Source organism: Onychomys torridus, chromosome 22 (genome assembly GCF_903995425.1).
Source record: "Onychomys torridus chromosome 22, mOncTor1.1, whole genome shotgun sequence".
NCBI lineage: Eukaryota > Metazoa > Chordata > Mammalia > Rodentia > Cricetidae > Onychomys > Onychomys torridus.
The window spans coordinates 38,216,278-38,241,381 of record NC_050464.1 but is presented as its reverse complement, the minus strand read 5'-3'; the positions used below and the strand labels follow the sequence as shown (position 1 = coordinate 38,241,381).

Below are 25,104 nucleotides of genomic sequence, written 5' to 3'. Positions count from 1 at the left end.
CCAGAGGACAGAGACAGGACCAGGAGCACGGGAAGCTGAGGAGAGCCGGGTTGGGGGTGAAGGAAACTCGCTGGACTCAGGCAACTAGAAGTGAGATGGAGGTGTGGAGGTGCAGACAGCTTAAGTAAATCTACATGACGGATCCATGTGATGAGGATGCAGGGGAAGAGGAGGCTGTCACTAGCACAGCACCAGGTCCATGTGAAAGCTCAGAACACCAAGTCATTAATAAAGAGGAAATCCCCTAGGCCAACTCTAGTTTTAAATCAGAAGCATAAGCCGATGATTTTGATATCATTTTCTCTGGTCTTTAAGTGAAAGGAGAGCAAATCATAAAAGGTGCTGAATGAATTTCTACATAAAAACAAAAAAAAACAAAAAACTCCCTAAATTGAAGCAAATAGCATATTGCAATCTTTGAAGCCTGAAATCTCAGGGTATATATTGATATTTCTGGCAGCCACAAACAGCGGTCAATGTAAGTGCAGTTTGAAACACCAGCAGTGTTTTTCACTGTGTTAAGGAATCACACGAGAGCACCCCGACAAACTGGGAGCACTCAGGGAGTAGTTCTTGTGTGAGACCCCTTATCACTGTCAGGTGGTGCTAGGGAAGCTGCAGGGCACTCTGCTCTATGTAGGAAGGTGCAGTCTCCTCCTGCCAAGTTACCAAGGGCATCTGTGTGTGTGTGTGTGTGTGTGTGTGTGTGTGTGTGTGTGTGTGTGCACGTGCACACAAGGGAGCCGGAAGAGCTCCAGAGCAGCCTCCCCTCAGGACACCCCCTGTCTGGAAGCCTAGTCCCCAAGGGGACTCTTAGCAGCAGCAGTGGCCTTCAACCTGTAAGGTGGTTTCCTCCCCTGTGCTGTCCCCAGGACATTGCAGTTTTATTTCTAGATGTATTTATTTTAGATTACTTTGTAACGTGATGAAAACAAACAAAAAAAAACCCACCACACTAAAAACCCCAAACTCAGCCGGGTGGTGGTGGTGCACGCCTTTAATCCCAGCACTTGGGAGGCAGAGCCAGGGAGATCTCTGTGAGTTCGAGGCCAGCCTGGGCTACAGAGTGAGTTCCAGGAAAAGGTGCAAAGCTACACAGAGAAACCCTGTCTCGGAAAAAAAAAAAAAAAAAAAAAAAAACCAACAAAACAAAACCCCAAACTCAAGCCATACACACTGTATTTAAGTTTCCATCTACCCTGAAGTCAGCAGAACTCAAGCACCCCCACTGGCACGGGCGCACACCCTCAGAGCACCCCCGCTGCCACGGGTGCGCACCCTCAGAGCACTCCCGCTGCCACGGGTGCGCACCCTTAGAGCACTCCCGCTGCCACGGGCGTGTACCCTCAGAGCACCCCCACTGGCACGGGCACACACCCTCAGCACGACTGCTGCCCTTACCTGTCGTGTTTGTTCTCCTGGGCTGCTCTTAGGAGCTCCTGGATGTTTTTGGTGATCTGTTCAGTCTTCCGGATGACATCTTCTGTGCTGGGGAGCGTGGGGCTGGGGACCAAGTGGGGCTCTGCTGTGTCTGGCAATGAGCTGTCACCTGGCCACACCATACTCCTCTGCCGTCCTTTCCGGTTTGACCTGTGGACAGTTAAAAGCGGCTAAGCCCAATTTAGCTCAGTGGTAGAGCGCTTGCCTAGCAAGCGCAAGGCCCTGGGTTCGATCCTCAGCTCAAAAAAAAAAAAAAAAGACCAGCTAAGCCCAGGAAGTGCTGAGCTGTTTCTGTGGCCCCTTCTCCTGTGGAACAGGAGACCCACAGCCTGTCTCCAGCACCTACAGCCACACTACGCCTTTCATTTTGTCCTGGGCTGGAGGCAGGGCTGCTGCAGACAGGGTTGAAGAAGAGAGACTGAGGAAAAACAGATGGGGAGGGGGCAGCTGTAAACAGCCATCTCCAGGCTGCCAACTCCTTGAGAAACAAACAGCTTCAGCCTCTAGCTCCTATTGGCTTGGCATGCAGCACTGATGTCCACTGCAGCCCTGCAGGAAGGTGCAGCAGGCCGGCACAGGGGCACACGGATGGCATGAAGTGGTGATGTGGGTACAGAGGACACTCCAGCAGCTTAAGACCTTGCCGGTCTGCAGAGAAAGGGCTGAAGGTGGCCCAGGCTGCCGTGTGTGTCTGTGCTAACAGCCCGGCTGTCCTGCCCGACTGTCCCCGTCCCCCACGTACACCGTGTCATCCGGCTCCGTGTCACAGGGGGTGTTGTCATAGTCACTCTCTGGCGTGCTCTTCTGCTTCTCCAGCCTGGACGCCTAGGAAGGAAGAGACAGGACCCATTCGTTTTGAGCACCACACCCTTCTCAGTCTTCCCAGGGAAGCACGCCTGCCAGGCCTTCCTACCCAGAGCTCACTTGGGACAGGAAGCAGCCCTTTCGTGGGAATGCAGTAAAGGTGAGTGAATACCGGGTCCATTTCTCCTTAGCTCCCAGAGGCCCCCTGAACAGACACACGCACTGGCAAGGGCACACACACAAGCCTCTCTCTCATTCAGTTCTCAGTGGAGGGAATGAGATGCAGTGAATAACAAACACAGCAGCACGTGTCTGAATACACACCTTCAGAGCTGGAAGCTAACTGTAACCCATCTGGTTTAACACCAGATGGGAAAAAGGACCAAGAGCTAGCTGCTCACCTCAGGCAGAGTCTGCAGAGGGGCCAAGAGCTGGGTCTCAAGCCTTCTGCAGATCCCCACATTACTACATGCTTGGGAAGTCTGGGTGACTGCTGCTGAGGACTGCCTTCAGGGATGGTTTTTATGAGCTCTCTCTGAGAAAGCCACGTGCTGCTGCTGCTGCCTGTGAACCACACGGATTAGCCCAGTGTGACTCTCAGTTCCACACCACTTGTTTCCCAAAGTTTACCTCTGAAGATGCAAAGATTCTGTCTAACTATGGAGGTTCAAAATGGGCTGTAGACTCAAAATGGAAATGCCTAAAAACGTTGCAAGGAAAAGGCAGTGCCATTAAAGGTTGGCCCTCTCAGTGTGACAAGTTGTGGCAAGGACCACATCCTCTGGAGGAGTCTGGTCTGGAGAGTGTGGAGGAACCATCTCTCAGCATTCATCTTACCATGTGTGACAATCCCTTATCTAGAAATGAGCATAGGCCGATCCAAAATCTACACCCATTACTGACGGCCTGTTTCCAGCCACACACGACCAGGGATTTAACTGGTGTGGGAGAGTGTGGTAAAGGCTGCAGCTGTGAAGGCTTTGCTTAGACAAAGGAGACAGTGCAGCCTCATCCAGAAAAATAAATGCCAGAGGAAGCTGACTGAGGAAGTCTACATAAGGTCTGTGGTTTGGCTAGCTCAGTGTGTGTGTGTGTGTGTGGGGGGGGGGGAGATGGGATTGCCTCCTCAGTCCCACCACATTCTGCCTTCTCTGTCTGTCTGTCTGCCTGCTGAGGTCCTTCACATTTCCTCCTGGACTTCCTCTCTCCGCCTCTAAGAAGACACTGGGGATGGCTTCCTCATATCGACTTTCTTACCCACTCCAACTCATCTGTTAGATGACTAGGTGTTGGCTTGGAACCTTGTGAGATTAAAGTTAAACTCTTGAGCGCCTGCTCACTGTGGCTCAAGTCAGTGGGTTACCGACAGTAGAGACCCTGTGAAGACAGAGGGCACCATACTCAGTGTAGAGTCTTGTGGGTCTGATCTCAGAACCACACCTCTCCAAGACCTTTCTTTTTATTTTTTTATTTTTATTTTTATTTTTTTTGAGCTGGGGATCGAACCCAGGGCCTTGTGCTTGCTAGGCAAGTGCTCTACCACTGAGCTAAATCTCCAAACTCTAAGACCTTTCTTACCTTTTACAGGGACTATCTGGCTAACCTTTATTTTTTTTAAATTTCAAACAAATATGCACACACAAACACACGCACACACACAAAGCTGGACAGTCCGTTCAGAGCTGCTCCCATGGGAGGCAAAGTCTAGAGGACAGGATCAATCTCTTCCGTACCCTATGTTTTGGATGTTGGGACAGAGCCCTGCTATGTAGCCAGGTCTGTCTTAAAATTGTAATCCTCCTGCAATCCCATGTCTCTATAACAGATGATTCTGCCTCCCCTGATGTCAAGATTGACAGTCAGAAATGGAATCTATTACCCACAGTGATCAAAAGTGCCAAGCTCCGTGTAAATCTCTGAAGAGTGAGCCACACACCCACTACCAGTGCTCAGGAAGTGCTCCTCCAGTGCAGAGGACAATCACCCAGGGTCCATTACTTACGCACTAAGTCCTCCTCCGTCGTCAAAAAAGCATACGGGATTTCAATGTAGCCAGCATTAAGTTTATGAGAATTATTGTGAACATGCAGAGCCAGGGCTGTTAAGTGCTGCTCTCAAAGCTGTTAATAGAAAAGTTACCTTATAGCTGCTGTTTCTTCAGCTCTTCGACATCTTGCCGTTTTCTCTGCACAGACAGACCACAGAAACCTAACCTACGACCAGGCTGCAGGAGCTCGGATGAGCCTGAATGACTTCACTCATCACTACACAAACCATTTCAGCAACTGCTCGTTTTCAAGGTTACAAAAACGCCACACATTTTAAAACTACAAAATTTCATGGTGGGTAAGGAGGGCCTACTTGACTCTCATTAATAAAATTATGAACAAAATGGGGGATTTCCTTATTATTTTGCTGTTCTCTAGCTGGGTTGGCACAAACCACTAAGTACGTGGTCAGGACTCCTCAGAAGACTGCAGGTACCAAACAGCAAGACTTCTTTGGACGCCACCACCTCAAAAGGAAACTCAGACCTGGCTAGCCACGTGACCCTGGCAGTGGACGGGGTCCCCATCTCTCTGAGGGGTGGAGGGGACCCACAAAGCCTTGCCTCCAGTTCTCTTCCCTCTTCTCACCCTTGCTCCAGACAGACTGAGCTAGAACTGAAGGGCAGGTCTCCACCACTCGGGCTCTCCCCACAGCCTTCCTCAGAGGAAGTCATTGTGCTCTCTGTAATGTGAGAGCATTCTCCTTTCTACATGGCGGTCCTTTGGGAACAGGGTCCGTAACACTTAACTCCTTTGCGCCCTTTAGCTGCCTTTTGCAAAGGTGGGTGTGGGGGAGGCGACCCCCTAGAGGAGCTTGATCATGTACTACTCTTCAGAGGGGGAGGCCCACCAGCACAAGGGTCTGGCCAATCAGTACAAGCAGACAGTTTGCGCCTGTGGCCACCTCACCTCTGCACAAGCACGACAGCACCACCGAGGGCCAGGTTTGTCAGACAGGATGGTGCCAGCACTTTCCTGCTAACCCAAATACAACACTTTAAATAACTGTAGCTCCAAAAACTTAGACAGATTTGCCCTGTTATATTTAACCAGCAGCCAGCTAAATGTTCTGTTTGTTTAACAAGACAGTATGCTTAGAGTGAACGTATCAGGCTGATTTGTGACCTAGGTTAGACAGGTGAAAAGGAGCGGTGTGGAGTTACACAGAAGGGAGGCTGAATCTCTAGGACAGATGCGCATGGGGCTGCCGCTGTGAGAAACCAGGAGCAAAGCGCTGTCATTGTCTCATGCAGGACAGAGGGCAGTTAGCAAGGGGCAGGGACAGGAGGGCCAGCGCCCAAGCACAAAGCGCCCAGGAGCACTGCCCCTCTTCTAGGGCAGACCATTCAGAGTGTACTTAACCCTTCGGGCGCTTTCGTCCCTGGACCAGGAAAGTGTGGAGGGGAAGGAAGGCAGAGACGAAGAGGAGGTCACAAGTGCACTCCTCCCGATCTGGAAGTGGAGAGAGAAACAAGCTTGGGAAAATACAAAACAAACCAACGCCCACCTCCCACCCTGCAGCTCATCATACGATCGATCGCCCCATGAGCTCAGCGACAGCTGTGACAGTTCCTGAGAGTCTTAATCCCCAGTGAAGCTAGCGCTGGAGACCACTCTCCATGTAAGAGGCCACTTCTCCTTGAGAGGAAAGACGGCACAGCCATCACAGCTATGCCTGGCCAACGGTCAAAACTGGCAGCGCTTACTGTTAATGCACAGCCTACAGTGAATGACGCTTGTTCTCCAACTACGAGGGACAATGTGATGTAAGTGCTGGGGATGACTTAGTTAGTGCACACCATCACGCCAACCTTCAGTACTGCAGACACAGGACAACACCAGCCGTACACCCTAATTTCTTCTAAAATCCAGTTCACCATGTAGGTTACCAAGTGGGTTTCCCTAAGTTTTGTTTTCAGTTATATAAAAATTAGATTCTTTTTCACTTAGTTCAAAGGCAAACATATTGTCTTCAAGCATTAAACCAAATAAAGAGAACTTGAGAAATGGACTCCTGGTTACATACAATACTGCAGCTTTACCACTCTAAAGCTGACAAAATTAAAATCAGTTTAATTTATTAGATTTTTTTTTCCCTTCTCATATTTCAAGACAGGGTTTACCTGTGTAATTGTCCTGGCTGTCCTGGAACTGGCTCTGTAAACCAGGCTGGCCTTGAACTCACAGAGATCTGCCTGCCTCTGCCTCCCAAATTCTGAGATTAAAGGTGTGTGCCACCACCGCTGCCTGGCTAGTTTATTAGATCTTACCATTTACTTTGCATTACCCTAAGGATTTTACTGAAACTCTCTATTTACTTTGAAGAAATAATTTTGACACTCAAAAGAACAACCATGACACTCTGAAGGCAGTTTATGCTCATGGCATTCTGTGAAAACAGACAACTTCATAATAAACCAATCCAGAAGAAAGAGCATTTTAAGGTTTGAAAACCTGTATTCCAATTTGTGAGTCACCGCAAAGATTGTGAGAACCTGCCTCAGAGCAGTCTTCAGAACTGACACTTGTGGGGTAGATGCAGTTTCTATTATTTACATCTTTTTTTAAATTTTTAGTTTTGGAGATAAGCTCTCCTCATATAGTCCAGGCAATCCCCCTGCTTCAGCTTCCTGAGTGCTGCTTTTATTGCTGCTTAGACGGCATCTTTATGAAATGACCGAGCCATGCTAACAGCTATGCTGAGGTCAGTAAACAGGGCACTAAGCCCAGAGTCTCTCAGCTCCACGTGTCAGGTCACAGGGCCCCAAAGAGCATCTCTGGTCCTAAGTGCTACAGTTCATAGAGGGGGCATGCCTCTGCCTACTTTGCTGTGTTTCTAAAGATTGCATGTCTGTGTGGCGTGTGGCATGTGCATGCAGTGCCCTTGGAGGCCAGAAGAGGGCGTCAAATCCCTTGAACAGGGAGTCACAGACAGTTGTGAGCTGCCATGTGGGTGCTGGGAAGTGAACCCAGGTCCTCTGCAAGAGCAGCCAGTGCTCTAACCATTGAGCCATGCCTCCAGCCCCAATCTCTGCCTATTTTGAAGACAAAGACATTCCAGCTAGGGACCTTTACAATTGGCTTTTGTTTGTGGAGTCAGGAAGGAAGCTTTACACAAAAATTGCCAACAGAGGCTATTGGCAATTACATTACATTACAGAAAGAGAGGAACTGAGCAAGAGCCAGAATGCAGGGCCCGGCCCAAACATTTCAGTCCACCAGCCCACGTGCCCATGGGCTGGCTCACTGGGAGCACTTGTAGACGTGTCCACTCGGCAAACAACGGCACCTCTCAGAGCCTGGAGATCACATGGTCAGAAGAGGAGCACGCAGTCAGAGAACACAGTAGGGACACACACACACACACACACACACACACACACACACACACACACACACACGGTGCTACTTACATGAGCAGGGAAGGGCTGAAGTCTCGTCCTGCTCTCCTCAGGGCGGTTCGCTTCCCCCAGGGGGAGGTATGGTTTCTGACCTGATCCAGTCTCATACATGGACATGGGCCTACTGCCCCGGGCCGACGGCCGGCGCTTTAAGGACGAGTGGCTGGAAGGGTCTGGGTAGTCAGGGCCAGTCTGCACCGGACAGGCACTGGCTGTGGCCTGCTTCCTGAGGCTTGAATTCTCACTCTGGAGTGTCTGAAGCTGAAAGAAATGTCAGGCAGTGGGCCTGTGTTTTGCACAGTAAGCAGACAAAGCAAACATCAAATACATGAGCACAATCCCGGCGGCCTCATGCAAGCAGTAAAGCTAGCTGGGCTGCAGTGGAAGCCATAACTCTCCCCTGGAATAACCCACTTTTCTATCATACAGGCTCAGGAGAAACTCCAGTCTAACCACCTAAAAAGTCATCGTGGTGGGGCCAGAAGCATCTGCAGACAAGCCGTACTACTCTGTTTCAAGGAAGCGGTTCAGAGCGTTAACTAGATTCTTTTGACATGATCCCTGAGCGTTTGCAGACGAGAGACACCACGGAAGCAGCACAGAGAAACCAGAGCGGCTGTGCAGAGCAGGAAACAGAGTGAGGTTCAGCTCAGGAAAACCCAGTGCCTACCCCTTCCTAAAGACCCAACAAGAAAAACTGGGAGAAAAATTTTTTATCGCATGGCACTCTTGATATTCCAAGCACTTTCTTTCAAGCATGTCTTTAAAAGAGTATGAGGGAAGCAAACCATGGTGAGTTTGCTAAATTCATGTATCACAGAAAACTGGCAACCTATTGGACTACGTTAGCATCTTCACATGAGGGCATTCCACGGGGCACATGTGCTTCTTTCTCTTGGTGACCAGTCCTCTGCCAGGGCTGGTGCATCCAACCTTCTTCTCATTGGCTCTGTCACTCAAAAACCATGCAGTCAGTGACGAAGCTGGCTCTAAATGAGCTAGCCTGCCTGGTGGCACTTGGCTTTGGTCAGACACTGACACCTGGAGGCCCTGAGTACTCCCCATGTTCACATCTAGGCTGCTTCAAGGTTAAGAGATCAGCAAGGAATTGTGGGGCTGGCAACTTAACTACAAGTAACCGCATCAACCACTGTATCAATGACCTACTCTTTGACAGAATGTAAGCTCTGACCAAACTGCCCTCCATCGACAAGGTTTGAGTCCATAAGCAGCTATGTCTGCACCGGGAGATCCTTACTTTCCAACAGCAAAGCAAGCTCATGCAGTATTAGGAGTTAACTTTCAATTTTTATTTAGAAAGCACACATCTGTGCAAAATACACCAATAGTGGCCGGTCCTCATCATTAATTAGCATCCTTTCCAAGCAACTGTTAAATGTGAAAGATCAGACATAAATCACACTCTCTGTCAATTCTATTAAAAACTTTCTGGCTTTGAAATAAAATCAGAACATCCTTTGCTATGTAAACAAGCCCCAGATCTTTATGTCAGAAGAGCCACATTTCCACAGAAGCATGGCTTCCTCACCTATATTAGCAACCTCTTCTTCAAGGAGGGCCTCCAGAAATCCTTGCACTCCAGGACACAGGCAAGTGTGATCGGCCTATCAGGATTATGCACGGGGAACTGGGCAGCCTCAGTGAAATAGCCACAGGCTCAAGTGTCTGTCTATGTTAAAAGCCCACTGTGGCATCCAGACTAGGCTGTGAAATCAGAAACTCTCTCAACACTGTTGCTGCCTCTGAAATGTCCAGTCTGGGTCTTGCTAACTGTCTCCTGAGATGAGAACAAGTTCTTGGTTTCAATCAGCCCAGCCCCTCCACATGGATTTAATCCAGGGCCCCACGCACAGAGGCCCAAGGTCTACCACAGCCATGACTCTGGCACACTGAGACAGAAAACAACTTACTCAGGCTGGCCTGAACTAGTTCTTTTTTTTTTTTTTTTTTTTTGCTTTTCGAGACAGGTTTTCTCTGTGCAGCTTTGCGCCTTTTCCTGGAACTCACTTGGTAGTCCAGGCTGGCCTCGAACTCACAGAGATCTGCCTGGCTCTGCCTCCCCAGTGCTGAGATTAAAGGCGTGCACCACCACTGCCCGGCCTGAACTAGTTCTTAACCCAAGAAGTCTCTGAACTTGTGATTCTTCTGCCTTGGCCTCTGAGGTACCTGGGAGTATAAAAGCTGTGTCAAATTTAAAAAAATTAATTACTCTGTATTTACAAAGAAGATACCCTTACATAAACTTTAATGATGTTTATCTTTATAAGAACCAGGCAGCCAGGCAGTGGTGGCACATGCCTTCAATCCCAACACACGGAGGCAGGAGTATCTCGGTGAGTTCAAGGCCAGCCTGGTCTACAGAGTAAGCTCCAGGACAGCCAAGAGCTGTGAACACAGTGAAATCCTGTCTCGAGAAACAAAAACAAAAAGGCTCTCTGTTGGGAAAAAATATGGCAGGAAATAAAAAGTTACAGGCAATTCAGTAATTTCAGAAACCAAAAGTATTGTAAGAATTGAAAAGAGCAATGGCCTACTCAACATTTCCTTTTTAAAATCTCCATTTCTTTCTTTGTGTGTACATGTATGCGCCTAGGTGAGTGCACACCACATCACTGAATGTAGGTCATCAGGCTTGGCGGCCAGTGCCTTACCCATAAGCCACCTCCCCAGTCTCTGTTCTACACTTCCTAAAGAAACTCAAGACACTGGCTTTCAGAGATATGGATTGCCTCTAGAAATTAAATAAAAACAAAAACTGACTCTGTGCATGGGTAGGAGTGTGAGTTGGGTGGTCGGAGGACAATGTTGTGGAGTCCTTTCCTGCCTCTATGCAGGTTCTGGGACTTGGATGCAGGCCGTCAGGCTTCCGCTGTGAGTTCCTTTACCCGCTGAGCCAATGCCCCAGCCAATTTGAGTTTTCCTTATTTTTTTCCTTGGTATGTGCCTTCCTCAATCGCTCTCTCCCTTACATATAGAGACAAGGTGTCTGTCTCACTGTCTGGTCTAACCTGGATAGCGGCTTGCTCTGGAGAACCCTTCCTGCTTCTGGTGTCCGGCCACTGCAGGTGACCACTGTGCCCAACTTAGCTTCTTCTATGAGCTCTGGGGGTGAGCTTCAGCCTCACCTTGCTGCAAATGTTTTACCCACTGAGCTATCTCCCAGCACGTGATGAGCTGTAGACACTAAGAGGAGAGCTACAGGGAAGGTGACGCCTGACAGAGTGCTCTACAGAGCCAGGTTTCAGAACGAGGACATCACTCCAAGAAAATGACTCGTGTGACGACTCACTAAACTACATCCTTGTGTCTCAGAAAAGGTGGAGGAAATGCACGTCCTGATGTTACAGCAAAGGGCTCTTGGCCTGTTGGTCTCTGCTGTGCACTAGCCTAAACGGGGCTGGGAGGCGGGACCGAGCACTGGTCTGTGGGCACTAAAGGGTCCACAGGCATTCTCATCCTCTGCAGTACAGGTATGGGACCACCGATTTCAAAGGTTCTCACAACTTTAATCCCAGCAAGCAAGAGCTCGATTCTCTGGCTTTCCTTTAGGAAGTGCACCTTGTGACCTGGTCTTAAAAGTTTTTCAATCTGAAGGCGGGCGGTGGTGGCACACGCCTTTAATCCCAGCACTTGGGAGACAGAGCCAGGCAGATCTCTGTGAGTTTGAGGCCAGCCTGGTCTACAAAGCAAGATCCAGGACAGGCTCCAAAGCTACATAGAGAAACCCTGTCTTAAAAAACAAAACAAAACAAACAAACAAAACACACACAAAAAAAGTTAAAAGTTTTAAAATCTGAAATAGCATTCCTTGATGACAACATACAAACACAAACCAGTTCTGGGGTGCATCAAAAGCTTGTTTCTCATAAGAACCAATGAGTGCAGAAACCACAATCTGGGGGTGGCGCCTGTTGCTTCTCAATGTCTCACTCTCAATCCCCCTCCCCCCCACTAAGCCTACGTCTTCCTATTACCAACCACTCCTATAGGTGAACGCACTCACGCAGTTCCCAGTATTTTCCAATAGTCTGTGGGGGTTGTGACCCACAGGTTGAGAACCACTGCTCTAGGAGACTAGCTAGGGACGTGCTGACCACATGGGTTGTCACTCCTTGCTAGCACAGGTGCAATGTGTGAACTGAGATGTTGGAGAGGACTGCAGGGTAGCAGTCAGAGTCAGTGCCAACAGAGAAAGCACCTTGCATGGTATGTGACAAGACCTCCATGCTGAGAAGCACATTCTTTTGCCTTCTTTGTCTGCATGATTGCTCTTTAGAATCGGTAACTGGAGTGTGTGTGGGGCGGTGTCACATCCAAGAAGTAGCTTCCAGACTCCCAGGAAAGGGCAAAACTATGCTGCCTCACACAAACACTAGGCTATCTGTTAGGTCTCTTGAGTAGAGAGTTTACTCTGGATGCATTTTTAGATGCAAACGATGCATTTAGAAGCACCCACTGAACTACATCCCCAGCCAAACATAAAAACTGAACCCAGGGCCTCATGCATGCTAGGCTCTACCACTGAGCTACAGTCCCTAGTCCTCCTCTGGATGCATTTCTAATCAGAATTATTTCATTTCAAACATCCACATACATCCTGCTTTCAAGAAGACAGCTTTCCTTGGCCCCAGGATCTCTAGGTCTGCTACAGTCAACGTTTCCCTTCCCTTGGCACACTCATGGTGACTAGGGTTCTCCCTTCTACTCTGGGGTCAGTGAGTCAACCATCCTGGCATTTATGAACATGTTACCTTTTTCTGCATAATTCTCAGCTCGTCACTCAAGTTGTTATTCACCTTCATTAGCTGCTGTATCTTGGCCTCAGAAGCCACTAGGGCGCTTCTGACCTCCATAAAGTCCTGCACAGTGACTGGTCCATCTGACAAATCTGAATCTAGGCTCTAAAAATAAATTGGGGAAAATGTTCACAATCTGAGATGATGATGTTAAAGACTACAGCTAAAGAATCTCAATCTCTGGCCATGCCAGCTGAACTGCAAAGTTAAACCAAATGAGAAGCAGGGGCCCTATAGGACTTTTGACTTTGAAAGCCAGAATTTCCTAAAGGAGCAGGTAGGGAGCTGCAAACCTATATGGACACTGACTGTCTAAGATTTGTCCTGACTTGAATAAATCTTCCTCGCTAATTAAAAAACCCATTCTTTCAAGAATTCATTCATTCCACACTACTTCCTGAGCATCAAGCGATCGCCAGTGAGTGAGATGTATTAGGAGGGAAAATAAAGACTGCCGCTTCCATGGTGTGTGTGCCCCAGCAGCGTGAGAGGGAGAACTAACCTGGAATCCCAGCAGGACTGAAGTGATTAGTGCTGTGGAGACAAACAGTGGAGCAGGGGAGGGAGAAAGCTGGATCAGGCTGCAGGTTAAGGAGTTGGGTGAGCTTTAAGTAATGTCTGAGGAACAGAGGGCATCAGTGAGAATGTCCAGAGAAGAAGCTTCCAACCAGCAGTAGAGCTCAGCTAGAGGGGCCGATGTTTGGAGGAAAGTGGGAACCTAGTCATTCAATGGAGGGTCTGCCCTGAGGGTCTGGGAATGACATTGGCGTTCACTGAGTGGACTGGCACCTGGGCAGTCCAGGCAGGGGTCCCTTCTGCCAATGTGAGGTAGCAAATGCTGAGCACAACATCTCTGTCCATGTCCCTGCTTCAAGCCTATCTTCTTGTTCAGTAGTCTACTGTCTGTGGAGTGCCTCTGGGGGTCAGTCCTGGGGCTCCAGCCTCCAGTGGGTGGGGCCTTCTCTCATGTTCATAGTACCGTGCTTCAGTCTCTCCCACTGGCCCCTCTGGCCTAAGCCCTGAGGGAGCTCTGTGGTCAGCCCTTTCCAGCTTAAAGCTTCTGGGCTCTGCACTGCCCTCTAGGCCTCAGTCCTCCAAGGTGGTGTAACAAGCTCTGCGCTGTGTGACGGACCTTTAGGCTGGTGGTCCTCTCTGCCCAGCCTTCCCTGCTCCATCTTCTTTCTGCTGAGACCCCTAACTGTCCGAGCCTCCACCCGTGGTGCTCGCTCTCCACCCTCCCAGCCTGTTTGTCCTTCACAACTCACACTACCTGGGTGCTGCACCTTTTCCTGTCACTGTCCACTTCCCCAACAGTGACCTCTTCTGGTGACAGCAGATGAGCCTCACTGGGAGAAGAGCATGCAGAGAAACCACTTGATAAAAATTTGAGCACATAAAAGCTTCTGGTGAGGCCGGAGAGATGGCTCAGTGGTAAGAGCACTGGCTGCTCTTCCAAAGGTCTTGAGTTCAATTCCCAGCAAACACGTGGTGGCTCAGAACCATCTGTAATGAGATCTGGTGCCCTCTTCTGTCATGAAGATGTACAGAAAGACACGAACACACACACACACACACACACACACACACACACACACACACACACACACACAAATCTTAAAAAAAGAAAAGAAAAAGAAACACAGTCTCAAAAAAAGCTTCTGATCATGCCCAACAAAACAGTCAGGACACCACCAGGGCTGACTTTTCATCTGCTTACATTAAGAGCATTTACTTTTATGTCCTTGCTTGTCTTGAGGGAGCAGGAACCGTTTTACCCACAGCACCTTTGAAGGGCTAACCTTGCAATTCTGCAGGCAAGTTTTATTTTTTTGCATGTGTATGTGTGCTTTTGCTGGTGGTGCTGGGAATTGAACTCAGGGCCTTGTTCATGTCTGGCAAGCTCTGTGCCATCCAGTCAGGCCCAGTGGGAGAAGAAGTTGAAGAGATACACGTCTGTCCCATGTAAGTGTGTCCTCTCACCTTCTGCCGGTTTGCCTTGCTTGCTCTGGTCTCCACGTCTGTGTCTTCGTCTGAGGCCACACTGTCATAGTCTGGCTGGTCATTGTCCTGGCTCTCAGTGCTGTGCTGGCTACTGACTGTTCTCAGTATGAGTTCCACATTATCTGTTCACAGAAGCGGAAAAACGATTTCACACTTACAATCTATTCTTTCCTCCTAAAAAAACCACCAGGATGACTTTCTGGTTTACCCATTTAAAGGACTGAAAGAAAGTGAGAGAAATAATAACATTATATTCTTACCCACAGAGGGCTAACAGAAAGTAAGCAGCCCAATGGACAGCTACACAGAAGAGGTCAACAGTCCCTGATCCAAGCCTGTAGGGATCTAATCTAGGTCCTCTGCATATGTGTTATAGCTGAGTAGCCTGGTGTTCCTGTGGAACTCCTAACAGTGGGTTGGGGGGGGGGCTGTCTCTGACTCTTTTGCCTGCTTATAGGACCCTTTTCCTCCTACTGGGTTGCCTCGTCCAACGTTGATGAGATGGTATGTGCCTGGTCTTACTGTGGCTTCTTATGCCATGTTTGGTGGATGGCCCTGGGAGGCTTGCTCTTTTCTGAGGGGAGACACAGTGTGGGTAGAACTGGGGAAAAGCGGAAGGGTCAGGGAGAGCCTGGGGGTGAGGAATCTGCAGTTGGAAATATAATGTATGAGAGAGAGAAAAAATCCTTGTCCACCTGCTGTGGCTAGGCAAACTCTGGGGCTGCCAGATTGAGAAGGTAAGTCCCAGGCTTACATACACAGCACAGCTTCACAGATAAGAACATAAGGTGAAGTGATGTAATTGGATGATACTTGTGACATTCGTATAGGGAATGGCCAGTTAAACAGAAAGTAGCCAGGCATGGTGACACTTGCCTTTAATCAAAGCACCAGGGAGGCAGAGGCAGGCAATTTCTATAGGTTAGAGGCCAGCCTCATCTACATAGAGAGCATGCCTCAAAAACAAACACCCAGGAAGCACACAGCCTAGAAACCAGGTACTTACAGACTAGAAACAAGCAGCATTGAGTCATCTGAATCCAGGTGACACTCATGTCTATTCCACAGACCAGGAGCAATGACTTACAGGCTCTGATGCATTTAGAATAAAAGTTCACAAACCACCTAAGTTTGTGATTTATTTGGGGTAACTTAAGTTATGCTCCAATTTCTAATGCTGTTTTACAGGTAGCTTCATCTGGAAGTGAATTTTGGCTTCTTAAGAGGCACAGGTGTTATTTTAATTTTAAGAATGAATCTTTAAAACACAGAGGGACAAAGGCTGACTACATGGGATGGAGACACTAATGAGTGACAGTGGAGACCACCACAGTCTCTCTGATATGCTGGCCCGTTTCTCTCTAGTCACCTCTCTGTGTACGTATGCATACAGTATTGTTATTCTCAGTGAATATATTCTAAAAACTTGTCACTGAGGTTCTTAGAGAAGACAGAGGACTAGAGTTCCTGAGAGCCACTGGCCACAGCATTTTCATGAGCCAATCAACACACAGCCTTGTTTTACACGCTTCTGTCTAAGGACTCCCTATGTAATACACACCGTGGATTCATGACCAGTTTTTGGCCAACAGCACTTCAAGTCATGCCAGGAAGATGCTCAAGCTAACACACACCCCTTCCACTACGCCTCTTTTCCACTTCCTCGTGCTCAGGGACATCGCTCAATACCTTCCCCACTGTGCTTGAAGCCATGTTTTTTTTTTTTTGTTTTTTTTGTTTTTTTTTTAAGCAGTGAAATCACCAACAAAAAGCATAAGTGTGTGGACAAACATGGCACTATGTAGTCCATGAAAGGCACTTTACACAGTATGAGAACTGAAATACAGAAGCAGGAAGGTACCAGACTCAGCCTCAGCCAAGGATGTCCTTTGGGCAAATATTGAATCTGCTGGTGAGGAGCAATTCCATGTGCATATTCTTATATGGTCCAGTCTCCTGGGCACAGCCATCTCTATAAATACACTTCCCTTACAAGATTGAGACTACACCAAACCTTTAAAAATGTCCTACCTCACTTCCCATCACTAAGTGTTCCTAGAATGTTTGTGTGCTACTCTTGTGACTGTTTCTCTAGAATTTATGACTTAGCTGTTTCTAATGTCTGTTATTATAGACAACACACATGAAACATCTGATCATTTCTCCTTAAGAGGAGGCTTCTTTTCAGGTTTCAAATTAACGCAGACTCTCCAGATTGCACCTTTACCAATCTACTGCACCTTCCCAGTCTTTATTCTTGGTTGAATTAATAGAACCAAATTCTTGAACAAACAAGAGGAAACACAAATTATTGTCGGTTTATTGTCTGCCTTTGGGGAATGTGATACTGACTGGAACCTTAATTTTTATGGTACAAATCTCCTGTTTAAGTGCCTCAAAATAAAAGGCATCATTTCTGCACATAGAAAAATCTAGACTAGAGTTATGGGCTAGCTACGGGGGAAGTGGGTTCCTATGTCTGCAGATGGGACTTCTAAGAGCCATTCTGAAATGGACACTCAGCGTGCTTTATACTTCCAATCACAATGCTTCTTGCTATAGACATCTAAAGTTTACAGCAGCAAATTCCAATCATGTAGAAGCAGAGGGGTTCTGAATGTAAGTGACAGCAGGGGAGTATAACTAATCAAGAGCTGTCATTTTCTTATTTTTGTCCATGGACACTTTAAATTAGACTTTTGGATTAATTTCAAGGTGCTAATTTTATGGGGAAATAAGTGACTAGGAAAACAATTACATATAAGATAAATCTGAGTAATCCTTGATAATTCTAAAGTATTCTTTGTTCATCAGAGCTCCAACAGGTGCCTTCCTGCCATAATAAATTAGCACTGAAACTCTCGGGATGACTAAGCTACATTTATGACTATCCATCTCCACCCCCCACCCCCCCACCCCCGCTCTGGATTGAACACCTAGAAGGCCCAGGCACACTCTCAGAGCTGGACACTTGCCTTTTGACCTGGACAGAGGACTGCCTTGCTGTCTCCTCTTGGCGTCACTGAGGATGTCGATGACCAGCGTAGCAAATTCATGGGCATTAAACCGAGCTAATTTCTGTCTGCCCTAAGGGGGAGAAAACAGTGGAAATGGTCTCCAGTGTAAAAATGTAAGCACGGACAGTGACAGCAGATGCTCAAGGCTGTCAGACTTAGGCTCGATCGCATTAACTCAACCACCAGCATTCTCCAATTAACACCAACATTTGCTGCTATGAATTAAAATCAAATGGTTCTGGTAGGAGGTATAACTCATTGCTGGACACCTGCCTAGCACACGAGGCCCCGGGTTCAGTTTCCAGCACTATCAGAATATAAAAACATAGCTCTCTTATCAATGACTTAACTTTGAGGGCAGTGAAAAGTGAAGCTGGAGGGAAATCTCCAAATGTCAAGGTAAAGTTAGAGTGTGGATGTGGGCTCCATTCCTTCAGACAGTCGCTAGCGGGAACTAAAGCCCTCTCCTCATTTTCTCACTCCTCTGTCACAGAGCGAGGTTCCTTTTAATGTTCTATTGTTAGAAACACATATGGATAAATCTGCTCCCATTTTTTTGGGAAATATTCTTAAATGAGGATTCCTTTGTGCAAGGATTCACCTAAATTTGAGGCTTCTGGTCAATGAGCAAACAGTTTTCCTCCCTTCCTCTCCCCACCTGTCACGGTCTTGCTATGGAGCCCAGGCTGGCTTCAGGCCCGAGGTCCTCCTGTCCCAGCTTCCTGAGGTCACACCGTGTGTCTGGTGTCTGCAGCAGCAGCAGCAGAACCCAGCCCACTCCACCCCAGCCTGGAGTCCTTCACTATCTGTTACCAATCCTTTCATATCTGTAAGTTTGCATCTCTGTTCACATTTGCTTTACTCATTTTCAAGTTGTCTGTTCACATGTACACAGGATACTAAACACCATGACACCAGTCATTTCCCAAATAATATTAACTTTTCACACTGAGCCACTTGCCTGGTTTCGTGTTGAGGAGTACTCTGGATTGACCGGAAGAAAGGGGACGACGGTTGTCTCGGTTACCAGGGTGCTGTGGTTTTGCGTGGCAAGCCAGACTAGCCGGAGGAAAAGAGCCAGAGACAGAATCTCATCACACCTGCGGTGCCACAGCTCCACTGGGAGGCATGGCTCACATACTACAAGGGCGACTTGGGAAAGGAAGCACACTCCGAAGCCAACACACACAAAAGTACACGGCCACACACAGGTTATGAGGACAGCAGCGACCAGGCAAGTAAAATACAGGCTGGCAGCTTGCCACCTCCCAAGGAGAACAGAAGCTTAGCAGATAAAGCCGCATGGTAAGTCACCTGCATCAGTCTCTCGCCTGTCAACTTCATCGTACACATCCATGGCGAGTTCTTCAAACAGATGGTTACTTAGCTGAAAGTAAACATCAGGGACACAGGGACAAGAGTTAACACCAGGAGGATGCCCGTGACATCAGGGACACAAGGACAAGAGTTAACACCAGGAGGATGCCCGTGACATCAGGGACACAAGGACAAGAGTTAACACCAGGAGGATGCCCGGTAGGGTCACCCTCTCTCCAATGTCTCGTTCAAAGCCAGATCCTAGTAAACGCCGCCGATACCACTTCTCTGCTGGCAGCAGCTGCCTCTCCCAGGCCCTACTCTATGACAGGCCACAATGAGGCCAGACAGGGTCCCACTCTGCTCTCACCGGGCTAGTCAGCACCCCAGTCTCTGCTGTCCTGAGGACTTTTCTGCTCTCCCAAAAGGAAAGGATTCTAGCCCTGGCAGAAGGGAGAGTGAAAACCACAGGTGAGGAGGGCAGCTGACTGGTCTCAGCGGCAGAGGTGAGGCTCTGGACTAGACAGCCATACTGAACGGAGTGGGCAAGCATGGTGCCACACGACACCTCTCAGCTAGGTTTCCTGCTGATTTTCAACACAAGAGCTGAGTCTTTTTACCAAGCAAAGCACAATGTGGCTCACCAGGGCACTGTGGGGTGCAGCTTACAACACAATCCCACAGACCAAGGTCCTCGCTGACAGCAGCCAGGAACAGGGAGGACTATCAAGGTCTTCCCAACTGAGACAAGATGCCCAGCCAGGTTCTGGCTCTTCCGGCTCAGCCTGACACCCAGCAGCTGTGATTGCTTTGCTGACTGTTTTGTGCTCTGAGGGCAGATGCTGAATTTGTCACACTGCCACTCTGTTCCTGACATCTGGAGGGACATCCACTTGGATGAACCTGGAGGTCTTTTATTCAACAATTAAAAAACAAAACAAAAAAACCCTGGCTACAGAGTCCCCAGAGGAACATAGGAAATGCCACTGGGTAAAAAAAAGCAGATGAAATTCTGGTATACAATTTCCAGAAGAAGAAAAAAAGATACAAACAGGTACAAATAGGAAATAAAAAAACTGAAGGAAATATACCAAAATGCTGAGCCTAAGCTCACAGAGAGATGACTGAGGACAAGCACATCAGTCCATCAGCCTTTTCATTTTTCTACTGTACTCACATTACACAAATTGTTTGAAATAACGCCCCCCCCCACCCCCAAGAATCTTGCTGGGGACTGGGAGCTCGAACATGCTTGACAATCATCCAGTTTCTACCTCCAAGGACTGGACTGCAAGCTGTTTTGTTATCACTAATGGCAACATGGCCCACACTGCTATTTAATACCATCAGTGAAGACAGAATTTACTACTGTCCCATTTTACAGACAAGGAAAGTGTGGAACAGACATCATTGGTCTTAAGACTTCAAAATGTCAAGGTTTAATAATTCAAGAATACATTGGTTTCTGTTATATTTCTCTCAGTTTTTCACAGGGAGGAAAGTGAGTGTGAGACGGACACAGGCAGGGAGGGAAGGGATGAAGAAGGAGAGAGAAGAGAAGGTGTATGGAGGAGAAAGGTGGCACTGGTGAGAGCAGCCACCTGTGAGCAGCAGACCCTGGACGCTCTCTTTCCCAGCACCTGCTGCAGGGGAGGTCTCTGCTGGCAGGGCTGAGGCTGAGCCTGGCCGCTGAGCCTGGCACACAGCCTAAGGTCTTGAGAGCAGATTAAACTCTGTACACGGTATTTATTTAATGCCTGTCCCATGTTAGATATTACAGACAAGCTCAGGGTTTCTGTGGCATCCTGCCCAGCCGACACAGTCAGAAGGAGTCTGTCTGTCTGTTGTGTACAACACAAGCTTGCTTACAGATGACCAGTAATTAAGGAAAGCACACTCTCCCATGCTGCCTTGAAAGCTTGACATCTCATTTATCTTACTATATGGCCTCCTTAATTTAAGAACGGCATTAAAACACACAAACACACAAACTGCAGATACAGAACACAGAGACACCAAACAAATTGCATAAAACACATTTATTTCACAATACAGTTAGATACTAGTAAGGATAGATTTACTTTATGTGATACTTAGTGATACTGAATGAGGCTCTAAAAGGTCTCTTGTGAAAAGGGGAAGGAGGGAAATCACAAATGGGGAAGTTAGGCTTTGCCTACACCATGGAGGTGTTCAGGCTCCTCGCGTGCTAAGAGAACTAGGAAGGCAAACGCGCAGGCCAGAGTCCTGGAGCAGGGCACCAAGGCAGCTACTTTTGGCTTCGGAGAGCTAATTCACAGAGCCACCCCAACAATGCATGTACACCTAACCAGGCGGGAGGTGACACTGCACTGAAGGGTCCTTAAAGGTGGCAAAAAGAAGCAAGGGATCTTGGTTCTGATGCAGGGAGCATGGAGAAGAAACAAGGCATGAAATCTCACAAGGGGACCAATAAGCACCTGGTGAGGCTTCGTGGGAAAGACTGACAAAGGCAAGCCTCTCTCCCAGGGCATCTTCAAATACAGAGGTGAATGTGACTGACAGGCCTGGGCACACACACATGGGTCCAGGCGGTTAGCTTCAGAAGTGTAAATTTAAAAAGCTCTTAGGAACGGCATACGACGGGCAACAGTCGTACCACTCCAGTGGATAATGTACCAGACTCGGTGCCCTGGCAGCAACAGCTATTGCTGTTCCATAGTATCCCATGTGACTAACATTAAGAGATGCCACGGAAGGGTACCCTACTCACTCCAGTACCCGGAGAAATACCCAGGACTCTGGCAGAAAACACTATCTCACTACCACAGGCAGGGGCTGCATTTTAACACAATGAAGAACATGCACTGTTTGAAGTAGTCAGTGGACTGGCTATACTCAAGTGCTTTTGGTCTTCACTGCTACATATAGACCTGCCAGCCTACTTCTAATGCAACAGTCATGAGATACAATAGGTAATTAGGGACCAGCAGGGTGTCCATGCTGGGGTCCACCAGGAAGAGATACTCACAGACTGAAGCTTCTTCTTGGCAGCTTTTGCTAACTCAGACACATCCAGGCTGCTGAGGAAATGCACAAAGCCATTAAGCAAGGAAATACAAGTGTGAACTCTCCACTAGACTAAGACACCCACGGGATAAAAATACTATGGTTCACGGAACGTCAGAGCCAAGCATTCCGTAGCCGAGGAGTCACTGAAGAGACTGAGACAATTTGTCAGTGACCCACAACTGAATGACAAAGGCTAATGTGGGTTCATCTCTAGGCCCTGGGGTGTGGCTCAGTGGGAAAGTGTCTGTCTAATACGCGAACCACTGAGTTCTACCCACAACACAAAGGGGAAAAGAAGGCAAGGGAAAAGGGAAAACCGGGAAGACAGGAGCACAGCAGAACAGCAGTGACACCCTCTGGCAGCACCGGCCCCATGGCTGCAGGGCCACTGCCACGGCAGTGACGTCATCTACCTTACAGGTGGGGGCAGCAGGCTAGGGCATTTTTGCTTAGCTTGTGAACTAAGGATGGTTTTATATCTTTATACATTTTGGGCAGAGACGTTTCAGGACCTGGCCCATTATTTAAGTGCCCTCTGACACTCTCCAGAGGACAAGCTGACAGCTGTGCCATTTCCTGGCCCTTACAGAATAGTTTGCCAACCCCCGTTAGAGACCAGGAATAGTCGTCTCTTCTGACACAGAAACGCCTGCAGATAGAACCCATGAGCACGAGATACCAGGACAACTGGCCAGGCTAGCGGCAGCATCCCTGGCCCCACTCCTTATCAGTCTATCTGTGATCTGTGCTCTTTCCAAGTGAAGTTTCACATGGTGGTTTACTTACAGCCGTCTTATTTCCAAAGTGTATAGCCATAAAAGAGAAAAATGTATGGGCTCTGTTAAACACAAAATATAACACTTACATACTGCAAACCAAGGCAATGCTGGGCAGATAAACTGGACCGGTCCTTACCTGTCTGCCATTTGAGGGATTATAAAGTGCTGTCCATTTTTGTGATCTGAAACAGAAACCAAAGTTTTGCTCATATCAATATTGAGATATATAAATGAGTGGCACCATTTTTTATTTTCAGTTTTAAGATTTCCAATGAGTCATTTTTCATAATCATGTATCACGTGGGGAAACAGAAGTTCTGAGATTGGCTGTAAGTTCCCTGAAACCTGTCTGGTTCCAGACATCATCGGGCAGAGAACCTATGCTCACCCCAGTCCTTGCAACTGATTAACTCACCCCTAGAATAACTGACAGAGAAATGCTGAGGGAGCCGGGTTAGCTGAGAGCAGGCTGTCATGTCAGCTCTGGGTGGCAGATGGCAGAGCTGCACTAAGTCTGGGAGAGCTTCAATGAAACAATCAGGGCAAACAGCCAGGGTTAGAGCAGGTGTGCTTTGCATGTAGATCCAGAGCGGCTCCACCTTGCCATCTGCTGAGGGACTCTGCCCTAACCTGGATTCTAGAACAATGATTTACATTCCAATGAACAAAACCACTACAAGAACCTGTGCGGTTTTGTGGACACTCAGTTACCCTATTAGGCAGGGCCTGGGAGTGGGGGGCACATGGTAAATGTGTGGCTCACTTGGGAGGAAGCTGCTATTCCTTTGGTAGCTCTGCTGTTTTATGTTCTCAACAGCACAGAGTGTGGTGCCACATGCTGCACCTGAAGCACAACGGTAGTCAGGCAGAGGGACTGGGAGTCTGAGGTCCACCACAGCAAGGTCATGTCTCCTAAAGACAAACTAAGAGCGAACCCTCTCCTGTGCTGTCCGCACAGCAGTGTGCGAGACTGAGAGGTGCAGCACACTGTGCATCACACTGCACTTTCCATCTGCATTTCTACACTCCATGTGCTCGGTGTTTGTTGTTCCTTTGTCTTTGTCATTTAGACACCGCCTTCAAGTTCTGTGTTTTTCCATCTGTAGGAGATGGTCTTGAACTCCAGAGTATAGGAAACAGCCCACAGCCCAAGGAGGTGGCTCAGTAAGTAAAACCTCTAGCTGTGAAAGCCTGACAAGTCCAGCCACATGCACGCACGCACGCACGCACGCACGCACGCACGCACGTCTGCAAGGAGGTGGGAGACCAGAGACTGCCTGGAAGCTCACGGGCCAGCTAGACTGGAGTACGGGCTGAGACAAGAAAGACTCAAGCTGGACGAAGTGGAGAGAACCGAGTTCAGAGCGCTGGCCCACGTGTACCCCCCTCGCACATACACAGGCATGGCATTGTATGTCTATAACCCAGCCCACACTGACAACCAGAGACCAGCCGAAGGTAATGAGCTCTTGCTTCATTTCCCCTCTAAATTTCAATTTTATTTTTATGTGTATACATGTTTTCCCGGTATACCACAGGAGTGCCTTGTGCCCATAGAGCCCAAAGGTCAATAGATCTCCTGGAGCTGTAGTTGTAGGCAGTTGTGAGCCAACATGTGGGTGCTGGGAATGGAACCCAGGCCCTCGGCAAAAGCAGCAAATGCTCTCAACTACTGAGCACCTCTCTATTGCTTCCACCTCACCCTCTTTTAGACAGGGTCTCACTGCGTAGTCCTGGATGGCCCTGAACTCAAGAGACCCTCCTGCTTCTGCCTCGCACATGCTAAGATTAAAGGTGTGCACCTCCACCACCCAGTCAAGATCCTGTTTTCAAAAATATGAAAAAGAAACGATTCTTCCAAAGAAACATGACTACATTCTTTGACTCAGTCTCAAGGGATGCAGAGTCTTAACTGTCACTGCTGGCTCCTCTTATGGGCAGTCAGGCAGTCAGATTCCTTATAGCAGAAGTATGTGGGAAGAGTATGCCCTACCCAATTGTCATCAGAGACCCACAAACATTAGGCAGAGAGAGAGTCTAAATTGGAGATCTCCATCAGGTCCCTGCCCTTGAAGCTTGGGGAATCCACCAGAAGTGGGGAAGGAAGAACTGTAGGAGCCAGAGGGGTTGAAGACACCAGGAGAACATGTCCCACCGAATCAAGTGAGCAGGGCTCATGGGGCTCACGGAGACCGAAGTGACAACCAGGGAGCCTGTATTGAGCTGCACTAAGTCCTCTGCATGTATGTTATGATCGTTAGCTTGGTGGTTCTGTGGCACTCCTTAGAGTGGGCTGTCTCAGACTCTTGTGCCTGCTCTTAAAACTCGTTTCCTCCTATTGGGTTTCCTCGCCTAGCCCTGAGATGAGGGTTTGTGCCTGGTCTTATTGCATCTTATTATCCCATGTTGACTCGAGATCTCACGGAGGC

The 25,104-nt window shown here is 48.2% G+C and overlaps 1 protein-coding gene across 12 annotated transcripts in view; it reads right to left on the bottom strand.

The window, feature by feature from the left end:
• Nucleotides 1–25,104, bottom strand: part of Git2 (GIT ArfGAP 2) — a 49,854-nt gene that overhangs the window by 2,424 nt on the left and 22,326 nt on the right. The window contains exons 8-19 of one of the 12 annotated variants that reach the window (XM_036171582.1): nt 22,812–22,857; nt 22,683–22,688; nt 21,856–21,907; nt 18,843–18,915; nt 18,490–18,587; nt 17,487–17,598; nt 14,491–14,633; nt 12,466–12,615; nt 7,706–7,954; nt 5,655–5,744; nt 2,183–2,265; nt 1,402–1,590 (exon numbers count right to left, since the gene is read on the bottom strand). In XM_036171582.1, the coding sequence (XP_036027475.1) occupies nt 1,402–1,590; nt 2,183–2,265; nt 5,655–5,744; nt 7,706–7,954; nt 12,466–12,615; nt 14,491–14,633; nt 17,487–17,598; nt 18,490–18,587; nt 18,843–18,915; nt 21,856–21,907; nt 22,683–22,688; nt 22,812–22,857 (1,291 nt within the window). The remainder of the gene's footprint in view (nt 1–1,401; nt 1,591–2,182; nt 2,266–5,654; nt 5,745–7,705; nt 7,955–12,465; nt 12,616–14,490; nt 14,634–17,486; nt 17,599–18,489; nt 18,588–18,842; nt 18,916–21,855; nt 21,908–22,682; nt 22,689–22,811; nt 22,858–25,104) is intronic. The other 11 variants (XM_036171586.1, XM_036171583.1, XM_036171587.1 and 8 more) reach the window with 11 other exon arrangements.